Source organism: Schistocerca cancellata, chromosome 1 (assembly GCF_023864275.1).
Source record: "Schistocerca cancellata isolate TAMUIC-IGC-003103 chromosome 1, iqSchCanc2.1, whole genome shotgun sequence".
Taxonomy (NCBI): domain Eukaryota; kingdom Metazoa; phylum Arthropoda; class Insecta; order Orthoptera; family Acrididae; genus Schistocerca; species Schistocerca cancellata.
Window position 1 is genome coordinate 709690913 of NC_064626.1, and position 26665 is coordinate 709717577.

At 41.7% G+C, this 26665-nt stretch overlaps 1 protein-coding gene across 1 annotated transcript in view; it reads left to right on the forward strand.

The window, feature by feature from the left end:
- The window catches only part of LOC126184773 (uncharacterized), a 59153-nt gene extending 38305 nt beyond the window's left edge, over nt 1–20848 (forward strand). Inside the window, exon 3 of the mRNA XM_049927329.1 lies at nt 19746–20848. Coding sequence (XP_049783286.1) covers nt 19746–19781 — 36 coding nt within the window. The 3' untranslated portion in view covers nt 19782–20848. The remainder of the gene's footprint in view (nt 1–19745) is intronic.
- The last annotated feature ends 5817 nt before the right edge of the window (nt 20849–26665 follow it).

Consider the following 26665-nt stretch of genomic DNA (forward strand, 5'->3'; position numbering starts at 1 on the left):
ACATTATTGGCAGGATTTGTTTAACTTATGAAGCAAATAATGTCACATAAGAGAAGAGATTAGAAATTAAGTATTCCTGAACGTTTTCAAAAACATTAGAGGCTCTGTGGATGGTGAGTGAACCATGAACCAAACATGACTGAAGGTCGTTTGCTCGCAACTGCCTACCATTTGCACATAAAGGAATGCAGTTTGTGCTGATATTCATTTACTTAGTGTTAACCAGGCTTAAGATACCCTTGGAGCCAAGATAACTTTCTCAGAATTTAAGGACTGAAATGTAATGTACAACAGTCTCTTGAATGCACTCTAAATTATGTAATAATCTGGAAATTGAAGTATTTAAATTCGTGCAAGAAAGCTTAAAAATAAAGAGCTCTGTTTGCAAATACTTGATGAAAAAAAAAATTTTTTTTTATGAAGATAACTCTGCTTGAGCTACCAATATTATTAATGAAATGTAAACACGTAGTTTGCATTTTTCTGAGACACAGTTACGATTGTGGTTTGGTAAGTGTGGTAAATTCCCATGAAAGAATGGAACATTTTTGTTGCATCTTCATGGTTGGCAAGCTTCATTATTCTAAGGATTATATAAAGCATTTAAACAATGCAGTATGGTGGCTGTTATTAAACATTTTCATGTGAAGGGCTGGACTTTTGCACAAATCGGAACAGTAGGATGTTGTTCACAGGGACTCCGCACCATCATTGAAGACAATTTACTTTGGGAGTAATGAATTTAAACATTGTTAGACAAGCACTGAAGATGATGCATGCTCTGGTCATTGAATTGAAGCCATCACAAAAGAAACAATTGGTAAATCCAGGATATGTAAATGAAAGACTGCCGAATAAAAATTCGTGAGATACTGAGGCTAGGCCTCTCAAATAAGTGCAAAATATCCTGCTCAGAGAATTGGCTATGAAGAAGCTGTGTGGGAGATGGGTGCTGCAGTTGCCCAAAGTTGACCAAAAGCACATTTGGCACAAAATTTCAATATAGTGTGCAGCAATGTAGTCAACAAGACTTTCGCACCAATTTGTGACTGTTACTGAAACATGGAGCCATCATTACAATCTAGAATCAAAATGACAGTAAAAACAATGGACAGAGGCTGGTGAAAGTTCAACAAAGAAGGCAGACTTTTTGTGAGCTGGTAAGGTGATGGCTAATGTTTTTTGGGATTCCTAAAGAAAAAAGCTCAAAGATTACTTGGAAAAAGGCAGAACAATAACTGGACACTATTATGCTTCATTGTAGGATTGTTTGAAACTTGCATTGGCTAAAAAAGACCAAGCTTAGCATGCAGAATACTGCTCTTTCACCAGGATAATTCACTGATGATGAAAGTGCATGAACTGGGCTTCGAATTGATTCCTCGTTCATCCTATTCACCAGGCTTAGCCCCCAAGTGACTTCTTCCTGTTCCCTATCTTGAAACTTTTTCTTGCTGGGAAGAAATTTTCATCAAATAAGGATTGTACACCACCTTGCTAAATGCAAATTATATTACAGTTTGGCAGGTAGGTTAGAAAATTTAAAAGGCGAAATGGATAGGTTAAAGTTAGACATATTGGGAATTAGTGAAGTTTAGTGGCAGGAGGAACAAGACTTCTGGTCAGGTGAATACAGGTTTATAAATACAAAATCAAATAATGTTAATGCAGGAGTAGGTTTAGTAATGAATAAAAAAAATAGGAATGAGAATAAGCTATTACTGAAAGATTATCACTGATTATTGTAGCCAAGATACACGAAGCCCACGCCTACCACAGTAGTACAACTTTATATGCCAACTAGCTCCACAGACGAAGTAGTTGAAGAAATGTGTGATGTGATAGAAGTTAGTCAGATGTTAAGGGAGACAAAAATTTAATGGTCATGGGCAACTGGAATTAGATTGCAGGAAAAGGAAGAGAAAGAAAAGTAGTAGGTGAATATGGACTGGGGGTAAGATATGAAAGAGGAAGCCATCTGGTAGAATTTTGCACAGAGCCTAACTTACTTGGTTTAACAATCATAAAAGAAGGTTGTATATGTGGAAGAGGGCCTGGAGACACTGGAAGGTTCGCATAGATTATATTATGGTAAGACAGAGATTTAGGAACTGGGTTGTAAATTGTAAGACATTTCCAGAGGCAGATGTGGACTTTGACCACAATTTATTGGTTAGGAATTGCAGATTAAAACTGAAGAAACTGCAAAAAGGTACAAATTTAAGGAGATGGTACCTGGATAAACTGAAAGAACCAGAAGTTGTAGTGTGTTTCACTGAGAGCATTAGGGAACAGTTGACAAGAACAGGAGAAAGAAATATAGTAGAAGAAGAGTAGGTAGCTTTGAGAGATGAAATAGTGAAGGCTGCAAAGGATCAAAGAGATAAAAAGATGACTAGTAGAAACCCTTGGGTAACAGAAGAGATACTGAAGTTAATTGATGAAAGGAGAAAACATGAAAATGCAGTAAATGAAGCAGGCAAAAAGGAATACAAATGTCTCAAAAATGAGGTCAACAGAAGATGCAAAATGGCTAAGCAGGGATGGCTAGAGGACAAATGTAAGGATGTAGAAGCATATATCACTAGGGGTAAGATAGATACTGGCTACAGCAAAGTTAGAGAGACCTTTGGAGAAAAGAGAACCACCTGTATGAATATCAAAAGCTCAGATAGGAAACCTATCCTAAGAAAAGAAGAGAGAGGTGGAAGGAGTGCATAGAGGGTATCTACCAGGTGATGTACTTGAGGGCAATATAATAGAAATGAAAGAGGATGAAGACAAAATGGGAGATATGATACTGTGTGAAGAATTTGACAGAACACTGACAACCTAAATTCAAACAAGGCCCCGGAAATAGACAACATTCCATTAAAACTACTGATAGCCTTGGGAGAGCCAGCCATGACAAAACTATTTCATCTGGCGCGCAAGATGTATGAGACAGGCGAAATACCTTCAGACTTCAAGAATAATATCATAATTCCAATCCCAAAGAAAGCAGGTGTTGACAGGTGTGAAAATTACCGAACTATCAGTTTAACAAGTAATGGTTGCAAAATACTAACACAAATTCTTTACAAACAAATGGAAAAATTGGTAGAAGCCGACCTTGGGGAAGATCAGTTTGGATTTCATAAAAATTTTGGAACACCCGAGGCAATACTGAATACTGACTCTTCGACTGACTTTAGAAGACAGGTTAACGAAAGGCAAACCCAAGTTTCCAGCATTTGTAGACTTGAAAAAAGCTTTTGACAATGTTGACTAGAATACTCTCTTTCAAATTCTGAAGGTGGCAGGGGTAAAATACAGGGAGCAAAAGGCTATTTACAGTTTTTACAGAAACCAGATGGCCATTAAGAGTCAAGGGGGCATGAAAGGGAAGCAGTGGTTGATAAGAAAGTGAGACGGGTTTGTAGCCTATCCCCGATGTTATTTAATCTGTATATTGAGCAAGCAGTAAAGGAAACAAAAGAAAAATTTGGAGTAGGAATTAAAATCCATTTCGAAGAAATAAAAACTTCAAGGTTAGCCAATGACATTGTAACTGCAGGGTTGCCACAAGTTCTGGAAATCAAGGAATATCAGTGAATTTCAAACATTTCAGGGAAATTTGGAAAAGAAAACACAGGAAAAATCTCATTTTTGTCTCAGTAGATGAAATGGTTTGTTTACTGAGATATCCCATGCATTGTTACTGGCTGGGTGCAGCTGAGTACGTGCGCTACTTCTCTACACCCTCATTCTTACTGCTTCTCCCCATCCTACCACTCCCCTCAGCTTGCAGTCAGTGCTGCCACCACTTCTTGCCATTAGCCTAGCAGCTGCCGACAAGAGGCAGGTAGGCAGGAGGAGTGGTTTGTTTGGATCTGATTCTCAGATTGTTGACACAGTGGCTAGAGTTGGCGGTCTTGCATGCACGAGTTGTCTGAGTGACACTGTGATTGCGTGTGTGCTCTTGTTTTCTGACAAAGGCTATGGCTGAAAATTTAGTTCTGAGAGTGTGATTCTTTTCTACGTACCTGTCTGCGGCTCAGTGATCATCTTTACGGTGAGTTGATACCTGTCCGCATTTGTACTGATTCTCAGAGTATTTGTGCAAGTTATCTGTTGCATGGATTGATCAGCATGGTCTCATTTCAACAACGTGGTGTCTGTGACACGTGAATAGCCTATTGGCCACACAAGTGGACTTCGACAATGAGCCGAAACCACAGGCCATTTCTGTGAGTGTGTGTAACGGATCAGGCCTGCCAATCTGAAGCCCATCATTTCCCACTAATGTGCAAGCCTAGCCCATCGGATCTAGTTTCATCGATCTGCCTGCAGTCTGGGTCTGTTTGTGTGTGGCACAATGCAGCGGATTTTTGTGGTTTGTCAAAGGACTCGGGACTGCGGTGCTCCTGCCACAGACGATGGATTTCAGGAATTGCAACTGTCTTACCGCAAGTACATTATACAGTGCGGCATTTTATAGACATTTTATTTACTGTAGTATATTTTGGCATTGGAAAATACATATTTCAGAAAGTATGGGCAATAAGGAAGATATAATTGTGGCAGTTTGTACGCTACGTTCTCATATATGTCTTGAAAGAAAAATCACTTAATACTTGTAAAATAATAGCCATAACACAGTGACTAATAACTGACAATAATGAACATAGTAGAACCTAACATTTTATTGGTGGTCACCTATAGTGTTTGTTTGCACAACTCTTTCCTGCCTTGCACTTCTTTCAAGAGGCCTACTTTTTTCTGAGGTTATTTTTGAAATCAGTGAAAGTAATGTAAATCTGTCTTTCGACTTGAAGGAAATGCATATTTTTGTCACAGATGTTTTGTTTTATTGAAATAAATTAACAAAGAGTTACCTTAATGAAACACATGTATCATTTGCCTTGCTTTCTACATCTAAAAACAGTTCATTACAAAAGATGTTGATGTTTTGGTACTTAAGATTATTGCTCATGCAGGGGAGAAATCTACCATGGGGCCCCAGCCTTTGCAGCATCTATTCCCTTCCATGCTACATGTCTATCCTCTCGCTATTCTTTTTCCCCATCCCTTGCGGAACATGTCTGGGGTGTTTTTGGGAATGTTCTGCACTGTCTGTAGCTGGCATAAGAACAGTTTTTTTTTCTTTTCTTTGTTTGCCTTCTCCTACCCTTCCTCTACTTTGGTGTTTGAGGCTCCTCTTTTTTCTTCATCCTCCCTCAAGGCCGGCCCGATTGTCGGATATGTAACAGGTGATTGGGTAACGCGTAATTCCCAGCCTCGAGTTGACATGTGGGGTTCGCATGCACTCCCTGGTAAAGACCAGGCCCAGGGAGGGGCCATTGCGTGAGCTGCTACCTTCCTAAATTGACGATTTGGTCCCTCTGTCAGGTGCTCATGAGGAGTGAACAATCACCTAAGGCTGGTGCGCCCCCATTCGGAAGGGGCGCGCAATTGGAGTTGCTGACAATTGTTGGGATTTTCTCACAATGAGCCAATCATCTTCACAGTCAATGTCTAAAATATATAAACTGAATGAGGCTAACAATTCAAGGACCTTCCCAGCTCCACAACTCCTCGTGGTTTCACGTACAAAAGACGGTCAGTCCTTCGCAACGGTAAATCCATTTATTGTTGAGAGAGGTGTTGATGCAGTTGCCGGACCTGTGAAATCCTGCTCTCGTTTATGAAATGGCACTTTGGTTGACTACTAGTGGTTCTCAAGCACAAGAAGTGCTTGCCACTTCACTTCTCCATGGCTGTCCTGTTCGTGTTGAGACCCATAGATCTCTGAATTCTTCCCTCGGTATTATTTACACTAGGCGACTCAACAGTTTGACTGAGGCTGAAATCCAAACATACCTCTCTGATCAGGCTGTCATTGCCATCTGTTGAGTGATGAAAAAGGAATATGCCTACTTAGTGCCCACACGCACTCTTTTTTTTTCATCTTTGATAGAGAGGTGCTTCTGTCCAAGGTCAAAGCAGGTTATGAGCTTCTCAAAGTCTGACTGTACATTCTGAAGCAAATGCACTGCTGCCACTGTCATCGTTTCAACCACACTCAGGTGTCTTGTTGACACCCAGCCAAATGTATTAACCTGTGGTACGTATGTGCATGGGAGCAGTTGCGTGCTGCCTCCTCCCTGCTGTATCAACTGCAATGGCAACCATGACACCTCCTCTCGAGATTGGCCTATATATCTCAATGAGCGGGCTGTCTGAGAGATCCGGGTAAAGGAAAAAGTTCCTTATCAGGTCGCTTGCAAGTTCTTGGCTAGTCGCAAACCTTGCTTTCTACCATCTGGCACTTAAAGTACTGTTCTTGTTACATCTTGCTCCATGAAGGTCATGGCCACGCAGACATGCAACCTCAAATTCACCTCTGAGATTGTGAAATCGCCCAGTGTTATGGTAGCATCACAGTCCCCTCATCCAGCTGTGCAACAAGCCATGAAACTCTTGCCTCGTGGGTCAAAGTCAGTAACTACACAAGTGGCAGGCCAGAAAGGACAGAAGGAATACTCCCGTGAAGACTTCCTATGTCCCTCCAGCCAACCAAAACTTGTGTCTTCCTCTGCTAATTGGAAAGGCTCGAAGAAGTCCAATAAAGGCAAACAGTCTTCTCCTTCACCGACACGAAGATCCTCTTTGGTGTCGCCACATGATACCTTTGCCTGGCCAGCCCTGTGTCGCCGGTGTGCACCACCAATTGTTTTTCTGTGTTGGACTTCACATGCTGACAGCAGAAGAAAGCAGACACTAATGTGGACATCATAGAGCAGAATCTTCCTGCCTCTGTGTCCTGTCGCAGCGTGTCTCTGCAGACTGGCACCCTGCAGCTGCTGAGATGACACCTCTTCATTTTTTCCTCATCAGGACTCTGCTCCAATGGAACATTCGTGGCCATCAATCCAACAAAGAGGATTTAAGGCTGCACTGAGAATCGCAGCATTGACTAGTATTCTGCCTTCAGAAATCAACATAGTGTTCTCATGGCCACTTTGAGCTTTCGCATTTCTCCCTGGTCCATTTTGACCTTCCGCCTGAGGTCAGCATTCCATCTCATGGGGGAGTTGTGCTGCTCATACAGGATGACATTCATAGTCAACCCGTCTCCCTGACTACCTGTCTTCAAGCTGTTGCAGTTTGCCTTTTCTTTCCTCACTTGGCCTTTTCCCTTTGTACCGTTTACATCCCTCTGCCATTCAGTGTCACCAGGACCGACTTCCTCCAGCTTATTGGACAGCTACCTTACCCATTTCTGCTGCTCAGTGACTTTAATACTCACCATCCCATTTGGGGTTGTCCCAGAACCTGTCCAAAAGGTGCCCTCTTGGCTGACTTTCTTAATCAACTTAATGTTTCCTGCCTTAGCGTAGGAGCACCCACGTTCCTTTCAGACTCCTCACACTCCTATTCCCATTTGGACCTATCCTTCTGCACTGCACATCCTACTTGAGTGACAGTTTCCCATGTGCTGTCCATTTGCTGATTCCTACCCTACCTCTGTGCACACCCAAATCACAGCTTACTAAGGCCAATTTCAGGCTTTACTCCTCCCTAATGACCTTTGACAAACACTATTTCCCCAGCTGTGATGACCAGGTGGAATGCTGTACAAATAGTATCCTTACCACCGCAGAACGTTCCATTCCTTGCACTTCCTCTTTGCCAGACCATGTCCCAGTCCTTTGGTGGACTGATGAGTGCCTGAATGCAATTCACGTGCAGAGGTTCGCTGTCTGTGTTTTTAACTGTCATCCTACCATGGCAAACTGCATTCATTATAAATAGACGCATGCACGGTGCTGTCATGTTATTCAGGATAACAAAAAAGCTAGCTGGATTTCATTCACTAGTCCTTTTAACAGTTCCATCCCCTCTTCCTCTTTGGTAGCTCTCTGGAACCAAGATCCATTGCCCACAGTGTCCAGCCTGACAGTAGCAGGTGGCCACATTTCCCAGACGCTGGTGTGAAGCCACTGCCATATCCATACCTAAGTCCGATAAGGACAAACACTTTCCTTGTGGCCACTGCACCAGCTCTCTCACTAGCTGTGTTTGCAAAGTGATGGAACATGTGATTCATGCGTGGCTGGTATGGTGGCTTGAGTCTCATAATTTATTAAGCACTACACAGTGTGGATTTTCAGTGCACCGCCTTGCAGTTGATCATCTCATCACTTTGTCCACTCAGGTCATGAATGGTTTTCTGCAGAAATCCCAGATTTTGGTTGTGTTTTTCGATTAGGAGAAAGCGTACAACACCTGCCGAGGGACTCGAGGGACTGGTACCCTCTGTACTCTCTACATGTGGGGCTTTTGGGGGTCACCTGCCCCATTTCCTGGAGGAATTTTTAAAAGACAGAGTTTTCAAAGTACGTGTGGGTTCTGCCTACTCGGACACCTTTATCCAGGAAAACGGCGTGCCTCAGGCCTCCATCCTGAGCGTCATCCTCTGTATTGTCATTAACCCTATAATGGCTTGTTTCCCACTGGGCATCTCCGGCTTCTGTTTTGTTGACAATTTTGCCATCTATTGCAGTTCTTCACAGACACGCCCCAGGGGTCTCACGGTTCTTTCGTGAGTACGTGCGTGGCAAGCACGGGCCCCGAGCTATTGCAGCCTTCCTTCTTTCTAGAGCTGCATTTCCTTGCCCTTCCCCTCCTTTCCTCTCCTTGCTCCTTCCCCTACGCCCTCTCCTCTTCCTCTCTTGGTGTCCTTGCTTATGTTGGCCCCACTATCCTCCTGGTTATGTGGGTTTTGCAATTTGGTTTTGTTGCCTAATCACCTCATCCTTTTGGCATTTCCTGGTCCCCCTCTGGGGTTTGACCTCCATTACTAAATTTCTGTTCCGTAGTGTGAGCCATTTGGGGAAGAGCACCTTACCTAGTGTCTCTGACGTGTACCCTCCTAGTTCATTCCACCTTTTCTTTCACATCATTGTCTGATGCTAGGGTGCATAACCAGCACGGTAGTCAGCCCGTGTGGTGGGGTCGCTATGTACCCTTTTGGTTGAGCCCCCTGAACACACAGTGATTACACTTCTGATTCGTGAGCTGTGACCACCTCGTGTAAGCCTAGGAGTGGTTGCTTGTCGTCCTGGAGCATCGGAACTAACGGCAATGGCTGCCATGTCAGACGGCCCTTGCTGTGGCTGGGTGGCTCCCATGAGGAGAGCCCCTGATCGGAGTGGGTGGTATCAGGGCCGACGCTATGCAAATGAAATGCATATGGGTCCAGAACTCAGGGCGTTCTTCTGCGACCGTCCCTCCGTGTGGAACTGATTCTTTTAGTGCTGCTTCTACTGCCCCTTCGGGCTCTCCTTCCATGGCTACCCCCTGGGAGGAGGGTCAGGCCCATCGGCTAGGAGCGAAACCTTTCCCCCGCTATCTGGTTTGCACCAGGACTGATGGGGATACTTCCACCAATACCAAACCTTTATTTTTTGTGGAACACGTTGAAGACAAGTTTGGCGAAGTGGACACTCTGAGCACGATGCAGACGGGTTCATTGTTGATCAAAGCAGTTTCAGCTGCCCAGTTTGCTGCAGCTGGCTCCTTTATGCCACACAGCCCTCCTCAATCTCAAACAGAAAAGAAGAAGAAACATGTCCCAAGACAAGGAGCCTCTAGTGTCACCAGAGGTCCCATCCCCGGCTTCGCAACTTGATTCTGACCTGTTGTTCATGGATTTCACCCCCTCCTTGTCGGTGACAGGTGGTGACCCGGTGGCATGACTGGCTTTAGCCTGTTCAACCCCCATTTGAATTATCGTTCTGTGGTTATCCAATGGAATTGTAATGGATATTACCATCACCTTTTGGAGTTGAAATCCCTTATTTCGTCTTACTCTGCAGCTTTTGTGGTTCTACAGGAATCTCATTTTATTGATGATCACTCACTGACCCTCTGTAGGTTCTGTGTTTTCTGTCGAAATTGGGTTGACCCCCTGCGGGCCTCTGGTGGCATTTGTACGTTGGTTCGTACAGACGTTGCTAGCATGTGGATTCCTCTTCAAACTACATTGGCAGTGGTTGCTGTTAGGGTCCACCTGGACTCTGAGGTCACGGTTTGCAATCTTTATCTCCCTGCTGACAGGACTCTTACACCTGCTGCCTTAACTGCCCTTCTTCAGCAACTTCCTCCTTCTGGGGGACTTTAACACTCATCATCCCTTGTGGGGAAGTGCATTTCCATGTAGACGAGGTCTTCTCATAGACCAGTTTCTTGCCGACCACGACTTGTGCCTTCTTAAAGATGGCTCCCCTACTCATTTCAGTGCCAGTCATAGTACCTTTTCTGCCATTGATCTTTCTCTTTCTCCTCCCTCCCTCCCTCCCTCCCTCCCTCCCTCCCTCCCTCCTCCCTTCATTACACTGGTCTCCACATGACGACCTGTGTGATAGTGACCATTTCCCATTGATTCTCTGCTCCCTTCCCACTCTCCGATGGACAAGTTACCTCGTTGGTCTTTCCAACATGCCGAGTGGCCTCTATACACTGCACAGGTAGTGTTTTCTCTCTCTTTGTCAGTTTGTATTAATGATATCTACGTGACGTGTCTGATGCGATTGTTTGCGCTGCTAGCTTTGCTGTACCGCACTCATCTGGACCATTGTGCTGTCGGCAAGTCCGTGGTGGAGCACGGCCATTGCCATTGCCATCCGTGATCGCCGTCGAGCTTTGCAACACCTTAAGAGGCACCCATCCGTTTCCAACCTTATTACCTTTAAACGCCTTCGTGCTAAAGCCTGTTACTTAATCAAACAGAGCAAACAGATGTGTTGGGAGCGCTTTGTTTCTCCCCCTGGTTCTACTGTCCCTACGTCATAGGTATGGGCTACAATTCGCTCTCTCCAAGGTTGCCATCGGCAGTCCACCCTCCCAGGCCTTCACCTCCTGGATGGCCTTTGTACGGACCCACTGATTCTCACGGAACATCTTGCGAACCATTTTGCAATGGGATCAGCATCAGCCTCCTATCTGGCTGCTTTCCTTCACCAGAAACAGCGGGCCGAAGCTTCTGCCTTATGTTTTACCCCTTGTCAGTCAGAATCTTACAACAAACCTTTTACTGAATGGGAATTTCTTTCCGCACTTTCTTCTCATGATACAGCCCCTGGCCCAGACTCCATTCATAACCAACTGCTTCAACATCTCAGTGCTCAACAACGGCAACATCTTCTGGGGGTGTTTAACCATATTTGGCTCCAGGATGACTTCCCTTCTCAGTGGAGGGATAGCATCGTGGTTCCTGTGCTTAAGCCTGATCGGAACCCCCTGTTTGTTGACGGCTATCGGCCAATTAGTCTGACAAATGTTGTGTGCAAGTCACTTGAACAGATGGTAGCCCGTTGGCTCAATTGGGTCCTCAAATCTCGGGATGTATTGTCCCCTTACCAGTGTGGCTTCTGAGAGGGCCGGTCTCCGATCAATCATTTACTTCGCTTGGAATCCACAGTTCGGCAGACTTTTTCCCAGCACCGCCACTTGGTTGCACTATTTTTCGACCTTTGTGAGGCCTATGACATGGCTTGGTGCCATCACATCTTACTTACACTTCATCAGTGGGGTCTTCGGGGCCCACTCCCGATTTTTATCCGCCAGTTCTTGTTTCATCAGTCGTTCAGGGTTCAGGTTGGTACTGGTTTTAGTTGTCCATGGACCCAGGAGACTGGCATCCCACAGGGTTCTGTATTGAGTGTACTTCTTTTCCTCATTGCTATCGATGGACTTGTGGCCTCTGTCGTTCCTTCGGTGACCCCTGCTCTGTATGTAGATGATTTCTGCATTTGGGTCAGTTCGTCTTCGATGGCCTATGCAGAGTTGCAGCTCCAGGGAGCTATTCGGCGTGCCTCTGCATGGACCCTTTCACATGGGTTTCAATTCTCTCCTTTAAAATCATGGGTGGTTTAGTTCCGTCACCATACTATGATCCGGAGCTCCATCTCGATGCACAACTACACCAGCCTTGTTCCAGTGCCTTCAGTTTCACGACTTTTACACAGAATTTCACGACAGTACCTTTGTGTACGTACATTGATGGTTCTCGGACTGACCATGGTGTCGGGTGTGCCTTCGTCGTTGGCACCAGCATTTTTCAATATTGGCTTCCGGCACAGTGCTCAGTATTTACAGCAGAGTTCTTTGCCCTGTATCAGGCTACGGAGCACATCCAGTGACAGAAGCTTTTCAATTGTCACCTGCTCACTCTCTCTGTGCCCTTCAAATCCTCTGTGCGCTGTACACCATCTATCCCTTAGTGCAACAGGTCCAGGAAAGCTTTCACTTTCTCACCCTTGATGGAGCCACTGTGGTGTTTGTGGGTTCCAGGTCATGTCAGTCTAACAGGAAACGAGGCTGCTGCTAAGGTTGCAGTCCTTGTACTTCAGCCTGCTAGTTCTTACATTCACTCTGATGATCTCTGTGTCGCCATTATGTCAGGAAGTGGTGTCACTTTGGCATCCCTTCAGGAGAATAAACTCCGCATTATTAAACCTCTCCCGCTGCGAGATCATTTTAACTACGTTGCATATTGGGCACTGCCTTTTTAGCCATTGCCATTTGTTAAATGGCGCTCCCTCACCACTTTGTGCATATTGCGCCCAACTTTTAACTGTCTGCTATTTCCTGACATAATGCCCTTTTCTTTTTTGACCATTTATGTTCCCGTTTGTGTTTGCCATCTGAGTTATCGGCCATTTTAGTGAACAGCGCCAGGGCTGTTGATCGTGTTTTACTTTTTATTCATCGCGAAATATGGCAAAGGCCATTTAATTTATAGTTCTGGACCTCCATTTCTCTGTTGTATATTATATAGACCTTTCTCTACATCCCAGTTTTAGCTGTCTTCTCTACTGTCATTGGGGATTGACATGTAGTCATTTTAACTCCTCTCCTTGTCTTAGTGTTTCACAGTTTTGACATGGGCGTATATGATCCTAGTTGTTTTTGTGCCCTAAAACAAAATGGGGTAGAGATATGGAAGTCCTTACATTTTTTGTCAACTTATGTCTTTACTTACCCTTGAGGTCTCAAAATTTGTGAGGGAAAAAATGCTAAAACTTGCCTGGAAATCAGGGAATTTCACTTGGGGAAATTTGTGGCAACCCTGATTTGTGTCAGAGACAGTAAAGGACCTGGAAGAGCAGCTGATGGAATGGACAGTGTCTTGAAAGGAGGATATGAGATGAACATCAACAAAATATAATGGAATGTAGTCGAATTAAATCAGGTGATACTGAAGGAATTAGAGTAGTAAATGAGTTTTGCTATTCGGGGAGCAAAAAACTGATGATGGTCGAACTAGAGAGGATATAAAATGTAGAATGGTTGTGGCAAGGAAAGCATTTCTGAAGAAGAGAGATTTGGTAACATTGAGTATAGGTTTAAGTGTCAGGAATTCTTGTATGAAAGTATTTGTATGTATAGAGTGGATGGAAGTGAAACATGGACGATAAACAGTTTGGACAAGAAGAGAACAGAAGCTTTCAAAATGTGGTGCTACAGAAGAATGCTGAATATTAGATGGGTAGACCACATTACTAATGAGGAGATATTGAATAGATTTGGGGAGAAGAGGAGTTTGTGGCACAACTTGACAAGAAGAAGGGACCGGTTGGTAGTACATGTTCTGAGGCATCAAGGGATCACCAATTTAGTATTGGAGGGATGGAGGGAAGCGTGTTGGGTAAAAATAGCAGAGGGAGACCAAGAGATGAATACACTAAGCAAATTCAGAAGGGTGTAAGTTGCAGTAGTTATTTAGAGATGAAGAGGGCTGAGAGCTGCATCAAAACAGTCTCGGACTGAAGACCACAAAAGCAGCAACAACAACATTATAGTTGCAAAACTATGCTCAAAGACAAGTTTTGTAAAGCTCTACAAAAGTAAGGTACTAAAAAATATGTAGTTTATTTATGCTGTGTTGAAGAGAGAAAGAGAAAACCAGTACACTGCACTAATAGATTTGTGTTTCCTTCATCACTTTCCTCCTTTTAACTCAGAGGATGTAACAGATCATCTATTTATTCCACATGTGATTGTAAAAAGTATCCCTACAGCAGCAATAATTTTCAGTTGTAGAATTATGGAAACTAATCGGTGAAATTAAACTACAGTCAGCTATAGGGCTAACACACTTGCCCCATGCAGCTCATTGGCCTTCTGATAAATGCCAACAAACCTACTCTTAGACATTCACTGTACAAACAGCACGGCCAGTTTTGTGACATTTATAGGTCAGATAGTATTGTAGTGGTCAAAGAGTATCGTAACCTCGCTTGCGACCTCATTGTCACCAGAAAAACAATTTATGCTGTTGCCTGTTCCACCATAGGGACAGTCAATATGTTTATTCTGTGATCTGGGGTGCCACAAAAGCAGAGTTACTAAAAACTGTTTTTCGAAATTCTTTCACCACATTCCAGAATTTCAGTGAAAAGCTGTTGCCAACATGTGTAACTTAGAAATAGATATCCAGTAGCAGACCATCTTAAATCACAAAATAAAGGCGAGTCCTCCAGCCCAGAATGTATACCAGTTAGGTTCCTTTCAGAGTATGCTGATATAAGAGCTCCGCACTTCGCAATCGTATACAACTGCTCGCTCGGCAAAAGATCTGTACCTAAAGACCAGAAAGTATACAGGCCACACCAATACTCAAGAAAGGTAATAAGAGTAATCCACTGAATGAATTACCTGGAAGAAAATGCTCTGTTGACATACAGTCAACAAGGGTTCAGAAAGTATTGGTCGTGTGCGACATAACTAGCTCTTTATTCACATGAAGTAAGTAGTGCTGTTGACAGGACATCTCAAATTGATTCCGTATTTCTAGATTCCCAGAAGGCTTTTGATACTATTCCTCAAAAGCAGGTTCTTTTCAGATCATGTGCCTTTGGAGTTTTGCTTTTGGATTTGTTATTTCCTGTTAGAAAAGTCACAGTTTGTAGTAATTGACAGAAAGTCATCATGGAAAACAGAAGTGATAGCTGGCATTGCCCAAGGAAGATATAAGCCCTCTGCTGTTCTTAATCTATATAAATGATTTAGGAGACAATCTGAGCAGCTCTCTTAGATTGTTTTCAGATGATGATCTCACTTACCATCTAGTAAAGTCATCAGTAGATCAAAGCCAACTGCAAAATGATTTAAACAAGATATCTGTATGGTGTGAAAAGTGGCAAGTAACTCCAAATAATAAAGTGTGAGGTCACACACATAAGTTCTAAACGAAATCTTAACTTTCAGTTTCACAATAAATCACACAAATCTAAAGGGTGTTAATTTACCTAAATACCTATGGATAACAATTATAAATAACTTAAATTGGAGTGGTCACATAGATAATTTTGTGGGGAAGATGGCCCACAAACTTTATTGGCAGAATGCTTAGAAGACGCTACACTTGTCCGTCCTCTGCTGGACTATTGTTGTGCAGCTTGAGATCTTCAGCAGATACTATAGAGTACATCGAAAAAGTTCAAAGAAGGGCACCTTGTTTAGTACTATTGCAAAATATGAAGTGTGCAATGGATATGATACACAAGTTGGGGTGGGTATCATCAAAACAAACTTCCCCCCCCCCCCCCCCTTCTTCACCCTCCTGCCAAGATCCTTTCGTAAAATTACAATCTCCAACAATCTTCTCTGAATGTGAACATGGGTAACACTATAATCTGTGTAGTGTCAGTCAGTAAGGAGAGTTTTTGGACACCACAAACACCTTAGTCCTGTTATCTCCGATGTAAGAAAAGTTTGACACTGCGTGGAATCATTGCATGCCTTCCACACTGCATGAGTGCAGTTTTAGGCCCACCTCCCAATCATTATTTCAGGATTTTTTTCACATCGATCATTCAAAGATCACTTGCACATCTTTTTCTCTTTGTGTAATAGAAGTAAACAGCCTTGGGAGTAGTTTTACCTACTGTCTGTCTATTTCTTTGCTGACAATTTTTGTACTAATTGCAGCACTTCAGCCGTGAGTGAGTGTTCCAGAACATTGACAACACAGTGCCATAAGTAGAGCTGTGCCCATAGTTTCCAATTTTTTTTTTTTTTTTTTTTCAAACGGTATGCCTGCATTGAAAACCTTTCTCAAAGATCCTCATGACAGAAACATTATATTTTCTAGGATTGACATGGTTCCCCCACATTCAACAATTAAAATGAAATTACCATTAAAGCTCGAGAACTACTCCTGCATCAGCAACAGTTCCTGGTGCACGGACTGTGTCAACCTTATGCACCTGTCCAAAGCCGTATCATGAGTACACTATGGGAATCATGCATAGTATATGGTAGTCCCACTAGTGTTAAAACTGTAGCTCACAACTATTGTATTTTGGATTAGTCATGTAGATAGCCTCTTGTAAAGTATCCTCCTTCACCCCTTCAAAACAGACATCAACAACTTTTCCCATGCAATCAAAGTTTACAGTTTCCCTGAGCATCCAATCTATTAAGTCCTTTTTCCAAAAGGGGGGGGGGGGGGATTTGATTCCACTCAGTGGAGTCCTGGATACAGAGTCGCAACAGCAGTCCACATTCATTCTCTTGCGAACTTCATCATGCCCTACTGAAGCCTCTTGTTAGGACACATCCATGAACACCTCCCCTCCCCTCCTCTTGATTTGTGCTCTGCTCACAGATCCACCTGGAGTAGTTTTTAAGCTAAAAGAAAATAGTAGCCCACTTAACTTCCAGTGTTTGTTCTCGAATTTCCCAGTGTGCACATTGTGGATATTGGTCACTTGATGGTGGAAGCCTGAACTGAACTGGTTATGCTTATCCATGTAATGAGAATGTGGAATATTCCTCTCTACTGAGTAGGTGCAGTATCCTCATGGCAAAACCAATGACTGTAATCTGAGTCTCAGCAGTGGGATTTCTCTAATATGTTGTGCTCTTTGTCTGGCAATGCCTTTGATGTTGATGTAGAGGGCTAGTATGACATAAAAATTCAGTGGTAGCAGAGTCAGCTGCATCTTGCTAGAGGAAAACCCCTTTCACAGTGGGTGCTAATGATATTAGTACAGATTGCTGCATGGGCCCATGGTGATACAGTGAACTGTATGTAATCCTCAGTGACCAATCTACATCCAGCAGTTGTGTGGCATGGGCAGTTAGCAAAAGTCATCTTAGATATCAAACAAAATCAACAACCCAGACAAGAGGGTAACCAATATGCCACTGGACTGACTGTGTACTTAGCATCTGTGTTGTGTTTCAGAATAGACTAATGTAAGGCTTGTCCCTCTAAGTGCAACTGTTTCAGCACGACTCGCTCAGAGCTCACTCCATACATCCAGCTTTCTATTGGTCTTGAGATGGAATGAAACAAAAGTGAGGTGCAAACATTGTTGACAGAAGTCACAGAATTGCAGTGAGATCTGGGCCATTGTTGGTGACCATTGATCATAATGTTCAAAAAGTTTCGTTGGCTGGATCTTCTTACCTGTTCCAGGTATATTTATGAAATAAGGCAACTTACACACCCTAATTAATAGCAGTCCAGCAAAGTTATTTATTCATTTCATTTCAGTATTTGATTGGTATGGACCAGGGTGTGAATTGTTTGTGCTGATGTTTCCTGTTCATACTGTATGCAAGCATGGACTTGCGTATCCTGAGCTCTGACCATATGCTTCCTTTAAGTCCTCCACTTGAGATATTCCCCAATTACTTCACGTTCTTGCACATGGAGGTGAAGAAATGTTGAGGAAGCACTAATATTAACACTGCATAACATGTAACAATGTCTTATAATTTAGATTCCATTATTAGAAAGAATTAGGAGGCTTTATTTTCTGAACACGTACTGTTATAAGAAACTGATTGTTGTGGTGTACCAACCTTTAGCATTCTACCTTCAGAAGGCTCATGTTCTCTAAAGCCTGTTGTGGTGACTACAGGTTGTTAACTGATACGGAATAGTTTTTTTTATTAGTTTTTTATTTAAAATAAATGTGTGTCTAAAGCTGGAAAAGAGGTTTGCTGTCTTGGAATCAAAATATTGCATGACTAAATAGTAAAACTGGATGCTACTTTTCTTTAACATTGAGCAGTATGTTGTACATTCATATTTCTCAAAATTATCAATTTACCTGAACAATTGGTTCCTATGCATTTTTGTGGTTGACAGATGTCTGTTTTCTCAGCATGTAAATCCTCTCAGGATACCAACCACATAAATCTGCAGGGCATTCACAATGTTTAGTACAACCATTTTGCATTGTAATCTGCTTCTAATTCAGTTTATAGATTTTTAAATTCTCTTATGGTTGTATGAAACACTTTCATTGATGACATATGTGGCTTGCAAAATTACTGGCCATCAGATTCCTCAGAACCCATCCCCTTTTTCTAAAGTTTAGTGGTCAGTTGCTAGGGGCTGTAAATGAATACCATCAGATTAGTTTTTAAGTTTATGTCCATTTAAATTTCACTTTCTGTCTCACTGACCAACTTTTAAATAGTGAACTCCAACTTTTAAATAGTGAACTAGCACTTGCAATTACGTACATTTGCAGGCAAAGAGGGTTCCATACAAAGCCATGGGGAGGGGGGACATCTTACAGGCATTAGTAATATTCATTTATTGAGACTGGTGTAAATGCCAGACAAACTAAATTTTTGTACAGGTTAAAACATCTATCATAATTCATCCTCGTGGAGAGAAAAAAATTGCTCATTGTGTTGTAAGGAGAGCAGAGAAATGTTTCTTCCTTCCAAAGACATATTGGAAATGTCTGGATAAGAATCCAAACTTGAGTTTGCAGATAAATAAGTTTAAGTTTTAAGCATCATCTTAAAAAAAAATTTAAAAAAATAAATAAAATTCTGTAATTTTTTCGTTTGTTTGCAGATACATGTCTGCTGGCCTGGTACACATTGAAACCCACAGTAACATAGTATGCCAGCAGAGGAGTCCAAGTAAAACAGCACAGCTCATTATCCACTTTGTCAATGTGATGCATCGTATTGTTTCAGCTCCATTAATGACATACTAAGATACTTTTGCACAAATTTTGATGTGTACCTAAACTTGTAGGCATGTACATACAAATTAAATGCATACCAAATCATTTTTTTTCCATTGAGGTGATAATTAAAACTTTAACTAGGCCTTTTAATAGTTGAAAAGATGATGATGCTGAACTATTTTCTGACTGACAAAAGGTTAAGAAATGTGACCCAGACAGTAACACCAAATTAATTTTATATTGATACTGGAGTGAGAGTTTCACCAAATCCCTTTCTGTGAAAATGACAATTTCCTTTGAAGTTTAAAATTACAGTCAAAATCCTCCTTAGTGATCTGTACGTAAATTTCTTTAGTAAGCTATACATTGCCATTTCACATGTTTAATCTCAGTTTTTGTGACTGTTATTCACTTCTGCAAAACAAGATGGTGCAAAACAAGATGGTCTGAGACTTGATAATAGAAATTGCATCTTACGGCACAAGTCAGAAGTTTCAGAATCAGTTATGTTAAGTACAGTTTGTGATTTCAGAATTGCAAAAAAAGAGGTATGCAATGTTTAACCGCTGTTTGTTCTCTGTTTGGATAAGTACTTCTTACTGTTTCAGCTTTACCGACCCTTACTATTTTTATGTTCTTTTCAAATGCAGTGACAGTTTAACAGTTCATGGGTCACGTTTTTGTCTGCAGGTTTCTTTTTCCACCTTCAAATTAATACTATATTATCATTTCTTTTTTTCCTTCTTCCAGAGACCGGTCTGTCCTTTATGCATCAAGCCTGCGTGAGAAACAAAGTGCCTTGACATCTGGAGTGATAAAATTCATGTTTTATATCATGAATTTAAATTGATGTGATATTTGTGTTAAATTGATAATGTGATACTTGTGATACTTGTTTACAACATTTATATTGGGCTGCTCATCAGTGTTCCTTAATTTCTTCTTCTTTTCCTTACAAATGTGGTATACAAATTTTTAAAAATGATAATTCTACCAACATTTGTGTGTAAAAATGCTATAAACTGTTAGGAAGTAAGTCACTATTTAGAGATAGATTCTCTAACAGCTGTAACTGTATAGAAAGTAACAAAGTTTTAGTTACTATTTGTATGTGTCATATGGAACTGGTAATTTTATTCTGAGATATTTGAATTGTATTTCAAAATAATTGTAATATTAGTTTTATTAAAGGCTTCCTCTCTGGTTATTAAGATGACATATTGCTACCAGATAAGAAAAAATAAAAGATTCTTTGTTTGCATTAGTACAAAAAAGATAACTTTTAGTGAATCTAAAACCCTCATTTGTCTAAAATTGAAACTAAGGACTTCAAATGCATATTTTGCAACAAGGCATACCATCAATTACTCAAACAGTTTGAAACTAGGTAATGAGTATTTACATATCATCTGTAAATCTTCTTTTAATACCATTACTTCCCAGCAGTAGACCACGATGCCTTTGCAACAACACAACATTGTTTCTGTTAACTAACGGTGGCGTCATGCCTTAGGGATTCCTCAGTTAAAGCAGAAATTGTCTGCATCTAGCACAAAAGTTTTGTAAAAGGCCAGATCTGGAGATATGAGTGTTTCTCGTAACTTAATCCGTAGTGTTTGCATGTGTGAACAGGCCTTCATACTTGATACTTGCATTACAAGGGAGGATGGCTAACCATAACCAGCTAGTGCTCTCTCTAAAACCTATATCATTGTTCTGAAATGTCACTTGAACTGTGCCTTTGTCTGAATTTAAGATATTAAAAGTGTAATGTTGCAAGACTCGAGGACACACCAATTGCATTCATAGTAAGTGTCCAGCACTATCTGACCTCACATTGTTATGAATAAATGACTGAACACCTTGGATTGATGTATCCTCAGAGGAGTTGTAAATTTTAGCCCTGTCTTTCTTTGATGTAACAGTGTTTTTCTTCCATTGTTTGAGACCTTTGGTGGCCAGATGGTGTTTTTTTTTTCACACATTGTACTCTGTAAATATCTTCTGGGATGTGGAATGAGTTATGTTATTAATCAAAAGAAGCAGTCACCGTTGCAAGCAACTTCTGTAAAGTATGCTAACAAGAAGTTGACTGCTTTAAATAAAAAAAAAAAAAACACACAGACAGACAGACAGACAGAGAACATCAGTGTTAAATAGAAATTGTATTCAAGAGTCCAAACATTTTGAAAAATTATTAGAATTGCTAATAAGGTACTCTTACTTTCTTCTTAAATATTGGTGGATTCAAATTTCCTATCTCACGTTTCTCAGTAACCTTTTATGGTTCATGAATTCCCAGTTGGTCCTACAATTTGCCATTTAATCTTTAATGTTGAAAATGTGTAGGACCATGGTTAGTAAAGTGATGTGTTCAAACCTTTGGATTATAGACAGCTTTAGAGGAGGAAAGCAGTTACTTATTAAAAAAGAGCTACTTCTTCTATTTGCAGCTGCGTACTAATTGTTTATGGACCTTTACAGATTCAAAACACCCATCTGTATACTACAGAATTTAAAAACATATTAAATATGAAAATTAATCTTAACTAGGTTTACAATCCAGAGTTTAAGTGTTTGGTAAATGTTTTGTTTCTGATTAGTGGAGGTTTAATGATACATGCCTGATCTTTACTGGCAAAGTGGTAGACTTTTGCACCATAAGATTCCACTCTGAATTCTAGATAGGAAGCGATGGTTTATGTGAACATTTTTTTTCTTATGTACTGATCAGCCAGAACTTTGACCACCTACCTAATAGCCAGTGTGTTCACCTTTGGCATTGATAACAGCGACGACGCATCGTGGCAAGGGAGCAATGAGGTCTTTGTACTTCACTGGATGGCACCACATCTGCACATGAAAGTTACCTAATTCCCATAAATGCCGGGGAGGGGATCCAATGAGCTCTGATGCCATGTTCAATCACATCCTAGGTGTGTTTGATCAGTTTCAGATCTGGCGAGTTGCGGGCCGGCACATCAGTTGGAACTCGTCACTGTGTTTCTCGAACCATTCCATCTCACTTCTGGCCTTGTGAAAAATGCCACATGACCACCATGAAGGGGTGTACTTGGTCTGCAACCAGTGTATGATGCTCCTTGGCCATCATGATGCATTTTGCTAGCTCCACTGGACCCATGTATGCCCCACAGTATAGGTGTCAAGGAGCTTTCCCCTGGAAGACATCGGGTTCGCACCCTACCATTGGCATGATGAAGATATTGTGATTCATCAGACCATGCAGCACTGTGCCAATGGTCACATGCCCATTTGTCATAGTTGCCGCTGTTGTGGTATTAACATTGGCACATTCATGGGTCGTCAGCTGCAGAGACCTATCGTTAGGAGTGTTCGGTGTACTATGTGTTCAGACACATTTTTACTCTGACCAGCATTAAAGTCTAATGTTAGTTCCACCCAGGTTCCTCTCTCTCCTGTTTTACCAGTCTGCCCGGCCTACATCTGACGTCTACTACTGAGGGGTGGCCGCCCAACCTCATGTCATCTGGACGTAGTTTCACCTTGTTTTCATTATCTGTTAAAGGCTTTGCATAAAAATCGACATGCCATACTGCCATACCTTGTTCATGGGAAAGTAAAGGTGAATCACAAAAGGTGCTAGAAGTGACTGCCCTTAACTTGTAAACACAGTTGAACACAACGCTGCGGGTTCTCAAAAATTGCTGCTAGAACCTCTGGAGTTACTGCCTAGATTTAAAGTATCATGATCGCTCATAAATCTTCCAAGTTGTGTGGTTTATTCGTGTAGACCTCGCCTATTAGGCCACCCCAGATTATGAAGTCATGTAGTCTTAAATTAGGTGACCTTGGGGGCCACAGTCTTTTTGGAATCACTCTGCGGGGGGGGAAAATGATTAGACCTCAGCCATTGTCACTCGAGACATGTAGTGTATTGTGCTATCCTGTTGGTATCAGCAGAAGGCAAGTTTTTTTATCGTCCAACTAGTTCACAAATTCACGAAACATTTTGATCCAAACTTCACTTGTCACAGTAGACTCGAAAAAAATTGAGCCGGCGATGTGACATTACACAGAACATGCCAATCTTTTGTAAATGTAGGGATTTCTCGACAAATGCATGTCGATTTTCGTTACACAACAAACTTGTATTCTGAGAGTTTACATAGCCAAAGGTGTGGAACCCCACCTCGTCACTGAACCATTTGTACCACAATATTCCTGGCTTGAGCAATAAACTGCAGAAATAAACAGCAAAATCACGTCCCACATTCATGAGATAAAACGTTGACCAGAATTGCAGGAGAGGTCAGCAATTGTTTCACATCAGTCACTTTTTTCCCAATAAGGGCAGCAATCCCCCACTCTGAAGATTCGACACTGTTCCACCACTCTTGCTCACTAACTTTTGTATGCAGCACTTAGATGGTATATGCTAGTCACCAAAGGGTTCAATAAAAATTCGCTGACATGCCTTGCTGGAACCATTAATCCAATATTGTCTCACAAGAAACTCCTTCAAGAGAATAGCAATACACTGTCACTAAACACTGAGCTCCAGCCCCCGTGATGCATAGAAATACCCTGTTACATCAAATGATGTTGCAATGTTGCCGCGTCAAAAGTTACACGGTGCAATTTCGGAGGAATTACTATATGTTTGTGGGGACCTCTTTTGAATGGGACACTGTACTTTCCATTAATTGATGTGCTGTTGCCAGGCCAGTTTATTACCTTTTCATAAGCCAAGGAATTACACAATTTGCTATGTACTCATTGAACTTGACAAGTTTTGTTAAAATTTGGTTAAGCCTGATCCACATTGATACCATTTGTATGCTTAGTGGAAAAACTTTTGAATAAACTTTGAATACAGGGAGTGAAATGTTATGTACAAAATGTAAATAATACCAAAAGAGCAATTCAGAAAGTTGATTAAAGTTCGGTGAGGAGAAAGGTCTTCCATTGGCAGTGTAACAGTCAGATGCAGGTTGAATGGAATTCATAGTATTTTGAAAAGAGGTTATAAGGTGAACATCAGCAAATTAAAACAGTGGTAATGTTGTGCAGACAAATAAAACCAGAGGATGTTGAGGGAATCGGGTTAGGAAATGAGGCACTAAATGCAATAAATGAGACCCTGTGTGAACAGCAAAATTAAAGATATAAAATGCGGACTGCCAATGGCAAGGAAAGCTTTTCAGAAAACAACAAAATCTTATCAATTTAAACATCTTTAACAAAAACATGGATATCACCCAATGCTCTTCTAGGATTGTTTGTTTGGGTAATCATGTGGTGATAGAGACATGCCGAGAAGGGCATTCAAAATGACAGCTCTGAGATACACTAAGTGGTCAAAAGTATCCAGACATCCCCAGAAACATATGTTTTTTCATATTAGGTGCATTGTGCTGCCAGTTACTCCATATCAGCGACCTCAGTAGTTATTTGACATTGTGAGAGAGCGGAATGGGGTGCTCTGTGGAACTCTCGGACTTCAAACACGGTCAGGTGATTGGGTGTCACTAGTGTCATATGTCTGTACGTGAGATTTCCACACTCCTGAACATCCCTAGGCCCACTGTTTCAGATGTGATAGTGAAGTGTAAAAGTGAAGGGACACATACTGCACGAAATCGTACAGGCCGACCTCGTCTGTTGACTGACAGAGATCGCCAATAGTTGAAGAGGGCACTGATGACCTCGGATGTTGAGCGCCCATAAACCCCAACACACACACACACACACACACACACACACACACACACACACACACACACACACACTAGTTGAAGGAGGTCATAATGTAGACCATCATACAGTAATTCCAAACTGCATTAGGATCCACTGCAAGTACTACAACAGTTAAGTAGGAGGTGAGAAAACTTGGATTTCATGGGCAAGTGGCTGCTCATAAGCCACACATCATGCCAGTTTATGCCAAACAACACCTTGCTTGATGTAAGTAGTGTAAACATTCGACGATTGAACAGTGGAAAAACATTGTGTGTAGTGACGAATCACAATACATAATGTGGCGATCTGATGGCAGGGTGTGGGTATGGCAAATGCCAGGTGAACATCTTCTACCAGAGTGTGAAATGCGAACAGTAAAATTCAGGTGCGGTAGTATTACGGTGTTGTCGTGTTTTTCATGGAAGGGGCTTGCACCCTTTGTTGTTTTGCATGGCAATATCACACCACAGGCCTACATTGATGTTTTAAGCACCTTCTTGCTTCTCACTGTTGAAGAGCAATTCGGGAATGGCGACTGCATCTTTCAACATGATCAAGCACTTGTTCATAATGCACTGCCTGTGGCGGAATGGTTACATGACAATAACACCCCTGCAATGGACTGGCCTGCAAAGAGTCCTGACCTGAATCCTATAGGACACCTTTGGCATGTTTTGGAAAACCGACTTCATGCCAGACCTCACCAACCAACATCGACACCTCTCCTCAGTGCAGCACTCCATGAATAATGGGCTGCCATTTCCCAAGAAACCCTTCCAGAACCTGATTGAACGTATGCCTGTGAGAGTGAAAACTGTCATCTAGGCTAAGGGTGGGCCAACACAATATTGAATTCCAGCATTACTGATAGGGGGTGCCACAAACTTGAAAGTCATTTTCAGCCAGGTGTCCAGATACTTTTGATCACATAGTGTACGTGTATCCTGCAAAGGAAACAGTTTACCTGTAGGGAAAGGAGATACATGTGGTCAACTGCAGGAGGAGAAACAGAGTGTCAGTAAATGAGAGCCAGTTGGTGTTGAAAGTTAGTACATGGTGACATGGAAAAATACCAGCTGTCGCAAAGTACTCTGAAGATCTGCTAAACTGAGACGTTCAACATTATCCGTAAGAAGTAAATTACAACTCAGAACTACCAAATTGCAGAAGACATAAGGAACATTATAAATATATTTAAGAACAGTAAATCTCCTTGGGATGGTGGGATCATTGTAGAACTCCTGAAGTATGTTAAAAGAGAAAGTTATCATTGAACTGACAGATTCTTAAAAATGATGCGCCATGAAGGAATTATCCAAATGGGACAGAAATTGGTGGATGTTATGTACAACTACAGAAAAAAAAAAAGATTACAACTTTGTAAAAATTGGATGATTTATTCAAGAGAAAGAGAGACATGATACAGCAGTACCTGTGTTGTTCAGAAGTATGATGCAATGTTCCTTCTCACATGCATGCGTGTAATAAGCTGTAAATCTGGGTTCGAGTCCTGCTCTGGCATAAATATTCATTGTTGTCATTCCATTATATGGCTGATGGCTGCCGACTTTCACAACTGCAAATTTATTTCATGAAAGAGAGAGAATTTCACAAATTGAGCAAGTCAATAATGCAGTTGTCCACTTCTGGCCCTTATGTAAGCAGTTACTCAGCTGGTAGAGTTGCTGGATTTCCCCCTGAGGTATGTCATTTTAAATTCTGTCCAACTGACATGGTAGATCTTCAAAATTCCATGCTGCTTGAAGAACTCTGCCCATAATGGCCTTGCTTGGCCAGCAAGGTCATCAGATCTCTCCCCAACTGGGATACAACCAAGCAGCTCAGAATTTCGGTGATCTAATGGGCCAGTTGAACATAATTTGGCATTACATTCCTCAGGAGGACATCTGACAACTCTATCAATCAATGCCAAGCCAAGTAACTGCTTG